Source organism: Chlorocebus sabaeus, chromosome 20 (assembly GCF_047675955.1).
Source record: "Chlorocebus sabaeus isolate Y175 chromosome 20, mChlSab1.0.hap1, whole genome shotgun sequence".
Classification (NCBI taxonomy): Eukaryota; Metazoa; Chordata; class Mammalia; order Primates; family Cercopithecidae; genus Chlorocebus; species Chlorocebus sabaeus.
Window position 1 is genome coordinate 66037309 of NC_132923.1, and position 10502 is coordinate 66047810.

The 10502-nt window shown below is 34.9% G+C and overlaps 1 protein-coding gene across 1 annotated transcript in view; it reads left to right on the forward strand.

Moving 5' to 3' along the window:
- The window catches only part of PTGER3 (prostaglandin E receptor 3), a 199289-nt gene extending 191446 nt beyond the window's left edge, over positions 1–7843 (forward strand). The window contains exon 3 of the mRNA XM_073007210.1: positions 7327–7843. Within this exon, the coding sequence (XP_072863311.1) occupies positions 7327–7347 (21 nt within the window). The 3' untranslated portion in view covers positions 7348–7843. The remainder of the gene's footprint in view (positions 1–7326) is intronic.
- Positions 7844–10502: the final 2659 nt, after the last annotated feature.

The following is a 10502-nucleotide window of genomic DNA, read 5'->3' on the forward strand; positions in this document are numbered from 1 at the left end:
GACAATCACTTTACTTGTCTTGACTTCAGTTTTCTCATCCAAATAATGAGGACATTACCAAATGATCTGAAAATCCAGCGCCCACTCCCCCCCGCCCACTCTAATACTACGGTCCCATACTCTTCCTGAATTCATGAAAAACGGATAGTCTAGGTCACATAATTGTACACTTAATTAACAGTTGTATTATCTTGTATTATCATGACTCATTTCTTCTTTCTCTGTTCTTCCTCAAAAACACATAACCAAATTGTAAGTTCTTTGAGGTCTGAAGAACTCGGAAAGTCAAACCAATACAGATTCAAGTCCTGACTCTGCCATGCGAAACGTCTTTCTTGGCAACTTCCTCAACATGGCTAAGGTTCAGTTTCTCATGAGTAAAATGGGAATAATAATAATAGTACTTTTTAAATACAGTCATAGCTAGCCTCCTTCTACATTCGTTACAAGTTCCTGCAATTGGCATTTGTGTAAGAATGCAAGGTCTTAATAACACAAATACGTTCACTAGTGAATTAATCACTAGCCTGTGTTTTCGTCCATTATGTCAAAGCATTTTTATCTGTTTCTTGCTGATTACCAGATACTGTAAATACCTAATAATACAATAAAATTACAGTGCCAAGTACATATAATGCCAACTAAAATTGTAAATCTTACAATATATGCAAATCTTCATGAAGTTGATAAAAAGAGCCAAATAATATTAAGGCACACAGGTGAAGCCATTGACAAATTGAAAGAAAGAAAAGTAATGAGAATATGACAGACTAGGCACCATAAAGACACTGAATGGAAAATGGTAATTAAATAGATACAAGACTCCAGCATTTTTCACAAAACTAAAATGGTGGCAAATCTTTCAAAAGGATATTGTTTTGTATTGTTATGTAAATGCTCAAAATTAATTATTTAATTCATTCTTTGCTCTTTCTAAGGAATAATTTATGGAAGTAAAGAGCAAAAGGATGAAATTCAGCATGAGAATAGGAACATCTCACAGTTGGCACTGCAGAGAAAGCAGGGGACAGTGAGAAGCAACAAAGGCAGCCCACTCCTCATTCTCAGTTCTGACACAGGCCGACTCTGGTGCCCACCCTTAGCAGCGAAATGAGAAAGCAGAGGGGAAAAACTCAAGGCAGATCATTGGACTCTGCGTGTCTGACGCTTAACACCTTATTGAAGTTTCAACCTAAGCAAGTCTATTCAAATATACAAAAAAAAAAACCTAATAATTTTTAAACTTCCATAAAACCTTAGTGAACATTATTTATATATCATTTTGCAATAAATAAACGTAATTTTATTGCTTTTTGTTCAACGAATAACTCTGTGAGGTAGTTAGAACAGATATTACCTCTATTTTACTGCTGAAAAACCAAATGTTGGTAGGAGCTTACTCAGGTACTCAGAGAAAGAATACAGGCCCGGGACTCTAGGGCATATTGATAAAAATGTTTTATGTCATTTCCATCTGACCAGTAATGTAGTTCAAATTCTCATTATAATCTTTTTAGGGTATATTTTGTTGGTCCCAATTTTCTGAAAGATAAGAAATCTGAGGTTTGAAGACATTCAATAAACTGGCCCAGACTCAGTGGTAAATGTCAGTTTCCTAATTCCACAGTCCCTGCTTTTTCCAGGACACTCTCCCCTTTCATTATGTCAGGTTGTTTGCTAAAACTCAGGATCAAATGTCTTTATTAATAATAGGAAAACTATACCCACAGAAATGAGGTTTTCAGAGAATAATCGAATTTTAGAAAGTTCGTCTTAGAAAAAGTGACTGCAGTTCATACCTCAATTATAATTACTGGTACATTTAGGAGCTAAAGTTTAAAAGTGATGCATTTGTTTCAACGTTGTTTCCTTTTTCTGTGTGCTTTCTATAGATGATACTAAAGAGCAATGAAATAACCAAAAGCTATGTCATGCCAAAAACAAACAGAAAGAATCTGTGTTTTGTATTAATTCCTGAGCTCAGTAGATCATTGCCTCTATCATCCCATTTTACCAACTGAGATGTGAACTATAAAGAGATTAAGTGAACTTTCTAGGATCACAGAGTTCAAAATCGGCTGAGCAAATATACCAATGGTTCTTGAGACATTCACTGTATTTTATGTATTTTATGGCTATCTTTTCTCTAAGAATATTGTAGTAAAAATATAAAATTTTGTTTAATAAAGCTATAAAGCAGAATACATAAGCAGAAATTATCCCCAGCAAACTGGCCTCAATTTATGTGCTGTGAATGATGAGTATGTTTCTACTACTATTGCAACTGTAGTCATGAATTATTTGTGAACAAGGGCCAAGAATATATAGTTTAGGTTATATTAAAATTGCACTTAAGAAAATATTTTCCTTTGGGAGGCTGAGGTGGATCACAAGGTCAGGAGATCAAGACCATCCTGGCTAACATGGTGAAACCTCGTTTCTAGTAAAAATACAAAAAATTAGCTAGGTGTGGTGGCAGGCGCCTGTAGTCCCAGCTACTCGGGAGGCTGAGGCAGGAGAATGGTGTGAACCCAGGAGGCGGAGCTTGCAGTGAGCCGAGATCACGCCACTACACTCGAGCCTGGGTGACAGAGTGAGACTCTATCTCAATAAATAAATAAATAAATAAATAAATAAATAAAAGTGAGATCCAAACACAAGAAATCCATGCTAATCCATATCAAAATAAAAAGAAGACTAAGAACAAAAAATCTTGAAAGCACCAAGAAATAAATGACACCTTAACTATCAGGGGAAAAAACAATTTGAGTGACAGTGGATTTCTCATCAGAATTCACAATGATCAGAAGGAAATGGTACAACAAATTTCAAGTCCTGAAAGAAAAGAACTGTCAAACCCAAATTTTGTATCTGGCAACATTTTCCTTCAGAAATGAAAAAGAAATAAATGCATTTTCAGATTAATGAAAATTAAGAGAAGTTTTCACAAGCCACATACATTAAAACAATGGCTAAAGAAACCCCTTGAAAGCGAATGGAAATGATTAAAGAAGGAATCTTAAAACATCAAGAACAACAAATATAAGTAATACAAAAGACGTTCCTTCTGCTCTTGTGTGTTCTAAATTTAGTTTAGTAGTCAAAGCTAAAAGTACAATATTTTCCGATATGAATCTAAATGTATGTAGAGAAAATATTTAAGACAACAATATTATAAATGGGTTGGGGAGATGGGTACAGAGACTTAAAAGAAGGCAAGTTTTCTACATTGGACATAAATTGGTAAAATATTAACACCAACAAATCTTTGTGGTGGTGGAAGAATTCCATATCTTGCTTCTAGCAGTTGTTACAGGAATGCATATATATACAAAAATGGCATAGAACTATACACCACATTGTACCAATGTCAATTTCCCGGTTTTGACATTGTACTATCGTTAATATAAGATGTAACCCCTGGGAGAAAGTGAGTGAAGGGTGCCCAAGAACTATCCATTTTGCAAATTATGAATCCACAACTATTTCAAAATAAAAAGTAAAAAAAAAAGCTTTTAAAAAATTCTTATTAAGTCACTTTCTGAAACACCTCCTAACCTTAAAAAACCGAAAAACAAAAACCATAATAAAGAGTTGGTATAAAATTACAGAGCAAATGTCTTCAGTAATTGTTTTGCTTCAGTTAAGTTTTGGATCATCATTTGTGACCTACTTGAATTGGGGAAATGCAATTCTATTTTGATGCTGATGTTACTATCAATGTCTGTTTTTTTCTTTTTTGTTAGATGGAGTTTCGCTTTTGTTGCCCAGGTTGGAGGGCAATGGCGCAATATCGACTCACTGCAACTTCCACCTCAGCGACTCAAGTGATTCTCCTGCCTCAGCCGACCAAGTAGCTGGGATTACAGGCGCCTGCCACCACACCCAGCTAATTTTTTTGTAGCTTTTTTATGTCTTCAATAATCTCATTGTATAAAAGCTAATGAGTTATCTTGGCTAGGTCATAAAGATAACTGACAACTTTGTTAACAGCTCCTAAATAAAAATATTATTTGTAATCTTCAGCTATCAGGGTATAGTGATAAATACCATGGAAGTCTACAAGCATTTTTTCTCTTTCAAAGAAGTGAAAAAACTAGCATAAGAGTCTCTGGATCTCTTAGTGGCACAACTAGATAGTGGCATCAAGCTGTGAAACATCCAGGCCGTATTACCAAACTTTTTGACCCACCGTGAAAATCCTTCTTGTCCTTTTAATCGGTAGTAAACATTTTTTTGGAAACTCTGAAAGCCCATATCGCTTCTCTCAGAACAGACCACACATCCTCAATGCAACTCTATTTGGATTATACAATCTCCACTGGTCTCATTGGACTAATTAATATGATTGTCTCTCCAGATAATTGAGAATTATGACCCATAGAATCAAACTGGGTAAACTTAAGGTTCTATGTTGCCAATTGGCTACTGTTACTACTTTCGGATTTTAACAATGATGAGATATTCCAAATATACAGAAAACACAAGTTTGCTCCCTTCCTTGAATGAACAGATATTAATACTCTGTCATAATTGTTTCAAATTTTTTTCCCTAAAAATTATAAAAACTTTGATATAGACACAAAATTAAAGTAGTACTAGATATACCAATCACCAAGATAAAACAGTTATCAAGATTTTGTCACATTCACAGAACCTATTTATTTTTAAAATTATAATAGAAAACACATTTTAACATAACATGTTTAACATTAAAATTATCTTGACCATTTCTAAGTGTATAGTTCAATAGTGTTAACAACAGTCAAATTGTTGTGCAGTAGATCTCTAAAAACTTTTCATGTTGCAAAACTGAAACTCTATACCCATTGAGAAACAACTCTCTATTTCCCCTTCCTCACAGCCCCTGACATCCACAATTCTGCTTTCTATTAGTTGGACCAATTTAGATGCCTTATACAGGTGGAATCATACAGTGTTGGTCTTTTTGTGATTGGCTTATTTTACTTAGTATAATGTCTTCAGGGTTCATCAATGTTATAGCACATGACAAAATTTCCTTCTCTTTTTAGGCTAACATTCCACTGTATCTATATACTCCATTCTCTGTATCCATTTATATGTCAATGGACATTTGGGTTGCTTTCACCTCTTGGCTATTGTGAATAATGCTATAATGAACATGGATATGAAAATACATCATCAAGAGTCTGTCTTCAATTCTATACTGGATATGTACCCAGAAGTGGGATTTCTGAAACATATGGTAACTGCATTTTTTTAGTTCCTTGAGGAAACTCTATACTGTTTTTCATAGTGGCTGCACTGTCAGTTCCCATTGACAGTGCACAAGAATTGCAATTTCTCCTTATTCCAATACCACTTGCTATTTTCTGTTTTTGTAACAGTGGCCGTGTGTATTAGTCCATTTTCACACTGCTATAAAGAACTACATGAGACTGGGTAATTGAAGAAAAGAGGTTTGACTCACAGTTCCATAGGCTGTACAGAAGCATGTTTGGGAGGCTTCAGGAAATTTACAATTATGTCAGAATGCAAAGGGGAAGCAAGCACGTTTTACCATGGTGCAGCAGGATAGAGACAGAGAGAAGGGGCACGTGTGCCACACAACATTAAACCATCAGATCTCATAAGACCACACTATCACGAGAACAGCAAGGGGGAAATCTGCCCCCATGAGCCAATCACCTCCCACAAGGTCCTTCCTCTGATATGTGGGGATTACAATTTGGCATGAGATTTGGGTGGGGACACAGAATCAAACCATATCACCACCTTAATGGGTGATATCTCAACATAGTTCTGATTTGCATTTCTCTAATGGTTAGTGACATTGAATATCTTGTCACTTGTTAGCCATTTATAAATCTTTGGAGAAATACCTGTTTGAGGCTTTTACCTATTATTTTTAACTAGGTTATTTGCTTGTCGTTAAATTATAGGCATTCTTTGTATACTCTGAATATAACTCCTTATCAGATATATGATTTAGAAATATTTTCTCCCATCTAGTAGGTTACTTTTTCACTCTACTGATTGTTTCCTTTCAGGTGCAAAAGGGTTTAAGTTTGATGTACTCTCATTTGTCTATTTTTGCTTTTGTTGCCTGTGGTTTTGGTGTCATATCCCAGAAAACATTGCCAAATCCACTGTTATAAAATTTTTCTCCTGTGTTCTTATTGTAGTTTTATATTTTAAGGTCTTATGCTTAGGTCTTTAATTCATTTTGAGTTTATTTTTGTATATTGTGTAAAGTAAGGATCTGACTTCATTCTTTTACATGTGGATATCCAGTTTTCTTAACACCGTTTGTTAACAGTACTACCCTTTAAGACCATTGTATGGTTTTGGCACTCTTGTCAAAGATTGATTGATGGATTGATTGTGTGCACAAGGGTTTATCTGGGACCTCTATTCTATTCTATTGATCCATATGTCTGTCCTTTTGTCAGTACCATACTGTTTAGATTACTATAACTTGGGATCACTTAACCTATTTTTTAAAACATGTTTTTTCTTTTTCTTATTTGAAGTATTTTTCAGCAAATATCAGATGATATTATTTTACCCCATCATAATTCAGTATAACTCTAAAAATTATGATCCACTACAAAACCACAATATTATCACTCATAATGTTTCTTTGGCATAATCTTATACCTGGTCTTAACCAAATGTATGGATTTTCTCAAAACTGTGTTTTTGGTTAATTTGAATTAAAATCTAAACAAGGTCCACATTTTAATATGTTTGTTTTTTAGGTCACTCTTAATTTAGAGTAGTTCTTCCTCTGCCCCCTTTTCCTCCAGCCATTGACTTATAGAAATTAGTTTAGTTGTTCCATAGAATGCCTCCCATTCTGGATTTCTCTAATTCTTTATTATGTCATTTAACACTAAATGGAAATTAGCTAGTGGCTTAATTGTGTGGTCATTTAATTATAAATTTAAATTAACCTAGAACCATCATCTTTTCATGTCTGCAAGCAGTTTTTAAATCTTATTTGCAAATTGAAGATTCTGAGGACTTTTCCCAGTTTCACTGGGCATTCTCACACGTCTTCCCATGTTTCCACCCAAGGAATATAGGATCTTCTTCTTTTAGTAGATGTTTGTAGAAAATTTTTTTATACCCCAAGTTTGTGGTATACATAGGTTGTCCCTATTCATTTTTCAGTATTCTTGCCACACAACTTCGTTCTTGTTCTTGTTATACTGCTGTAAGTGATTTACCACTCCTGTTCATAATCTGAAATTTATGAGAATTTATTGCCTTCGACTTTTATTTAAGACATTAACAGTGCATTTATTCTTGGCTATCCTAATTGATATGTTTGTTTTCCAGGAGGAATTGTGGGGAAATTAAAACCTGCCTTTCTGCCAGGATCACATCACTGGATGCTCCATGACTCTCTTTTTGTAAAAGAAAAAAAAAAAAAAAAATCACAGAAACACCCCCGCTCCCAAGCTATTCTCTTTTACTTCTTCCCCCAAGCCCATCCCCAAATATAACTGTTATCCAGAAGCTGTTATGTACTGTTTCCATACATGTTTTTGTACTTTTACTATATCTATATACATCAATTAAATTTATGTCCTATTGTTTTGTGAATTTATATTTGCATATACATTTTCATATTATATGTATAGTTTGCATTTTTGTTTTTTTATTCAAAATTATGTTTCTTGAGATTTATCCATATTGAAACATGGAGCTCTAAATTGTTAATTTTAACTGCTATAGAGTATTCCATAATTTGAATAAAGCATAATTTGTTTGTACAATCTCCCACCAAGAGAAAATTATTTCCACTCTCATCATGACAGGGAACACTGCAAAAACAAAAATTACATTCATACATGTTTGCCTGCACCCATCTGCCTGATTTTCTCTAAAATAAATATCTAGGAGTGGAAGTGCCAGGTCAAAGGGCATATGCTCTTCTTATGCCCACATATATGAGAGTTTCCCCAAGTATATCTACATCAACATCTATGATGTTTTAATTTTCTACATCCTTGTCTGTATTCATTTGTTTTCATGCTGCTATGAAGAAATACCCAAAACTGTGTCGTTTATAAAGGCAAGAGGATTAATTGACTTACAGTTTCACATGGCTGGGGAGGTTTCATGAAACTTACAATCATGGTGGAAGGGGGAGGAGACACGCCCTTCTTCACATGGTGGCAGAAGAGAGAAATGCCAAGCAAAAGCGGGAAAAGCCCCTTATAAAACCATCAGATCTTGTGAGAATGAACTCACCATCATGAGATCAGCATGAGTATAACTGCCCCCATGATTAAATGACCCCCCACTGAGTTCCTCCTATGACAAGTAGGAATTATGGGAACTAAAATTAAAGGCGAAATTTGGGTGGGGACACGGAGCCAAATCATATCATTGTCAATGTGAAATAGTACTTTATTGTTACTCTATTATATATTTTATTGAACGAAATGTGAGGTTGAGAGCCTTTACAAGTCCTATTAATAACTTTATCTTCTTTTTCTGTGTATGGTCTGTTTATAAAATTGATAATCTCTTGGGTTTTATGTAAATATCTTAATGATTTGTGAGGGTTTAAAAATATATTCTAGATAATGATTCTTTTTGATATTTATTAAATATAATGTATTCTTATAAAATCATCCTCCCTTCCCCCTCTCCATTCCCTTCCTCTGCCTTCATCTCTATCTCTACATCTACCTCTACCTCTAGCTCTATCTCTAGTTATAGCTCTAGTTCTAGCTCTATCCCTATCCTTATCCCTATCCTTAACTCTATCTCTAGCTCTAGCTCTACCTTTATCTCTACATGACCTCTACCTCTACGTCTATGCCTACCTCCACCTCTAGTACTGGTACCAGCTCTAGCTCTACTTCTATCTGTACCTCTACCTCATCTCTATCCCTGGCTCTCTAGCTCTACCTGTAGTTCTACCTCTAGCTCTAGCTATACTTACATCTCTACCTCATCTCTATATCTAGCTCTAGTTCTAGCTCTACCTCTACATCTAACTGTAGCTCTAGCTCTACCTATCTCAATCTCTATCTCCATAACCATTTCTCTCCCTACAGTTCAGATTTTGTTCTTGGAAACAGCCTGGGAAACAGGAAGTTTACTATAATTTCCATTTTCCCAAATCTCCATCTCTAACCACACCTCACCCCTACTACCACCACACAGATTTCTTCATGGAACATCCCTTGTTTGTGAAGCATTGATACTTATGCAAACAGGTATTAAAAGTACAAGTGTCTGGCCAGGCGTGGTGGCTCATGCCTGTAATTCCAGCACTTTGGGATATGGATCACAAGGTCAGGAGATCGAGACAATGCTGGCTAACACAGTGAAACCCTGTCTCTACTAAAAACACAAAAAATTAGCCGGGCATGGTGGCAAGCACCTGTAGTCCCAGCTACTCCGGAAGCTGAGGCAGGAGAATCGCTTGAACCCGGGAGACAGAGGTTGCAGTGAGCCATGATCACCACTGCACTCCAGCTTGGATGACAGAGCAAGACTCTATCTCAAAAACAAAACAAAACAAAACAAAAAACAGTAGAAATGTCCTGCCTTTATGGACAACCTGTTTGTCAAATATGATCACATTCCATAAATTAGTTTTAAGTTCAGCTGTGGTTTCCCTCCTTTCAGCATGCATATTATCTCTTCCCCTCCTCTGGACTTTTCCTATCCATGACTTTACTAGGATTATTACATATCTGGTGAGTGCTGTAAACAAAATGTTATGTGTGCAATTAATGCTAATTTGGATGATAGGAAACAGAAATGTTAATTCTAATTACTTTTCAAACATAGCTCATGCATTAATAAGAGAATCTGATGTCACTTCAAGATGATTTGGTTGAGATGATAATGCTAATTTATTGAAATGAGTGGGTGTCATAATCAGTTTGGAAAAAAAGAAAAACATTTCTAAGACATACCAGATCATATTAATACATCACCTCCACACACAAAATTGGTGTTAACATACAAATTCCTCTGGACATTTAAGAAGCAATGCCTCCTTAAATATTGAAATCTAGTGAATGCACCTTTTAAAACTGTAATATATAGGTCAGAAGGTTTTTTGTTTGTTTTGTTTTCCTATCGTTCTCTTTGGCTTTTCTCTTAACATAGACTAGAGAAATAGAGGCACATGCAAATGCATAGATTTATTTAGATTTCAATTGAAATTTTTCATTATGCTTATTATTTTTAAACACAGGCATCTGCTTGGCTTCATGGGCAAAGCCCTGAATTTCATTCTCTTCTTACTGAAGTTCTTGAAATGAAAGTAATACTTTAATATTCAATAATAATAGCCCAAGAAGGATGGTAACATATAAGTGTAAGTATTATACATCAAAGAATAAATTTTTTACAGGGAAATGCATTATATTAAGAATCATAGTTTTCACTCATAATAACAAATATGGAAGAAAAAATAGCTTGCAATAAACATACCCAGTCCATATTTGTATCCAATATATATTTTTTCAGAATTATAATTTCAG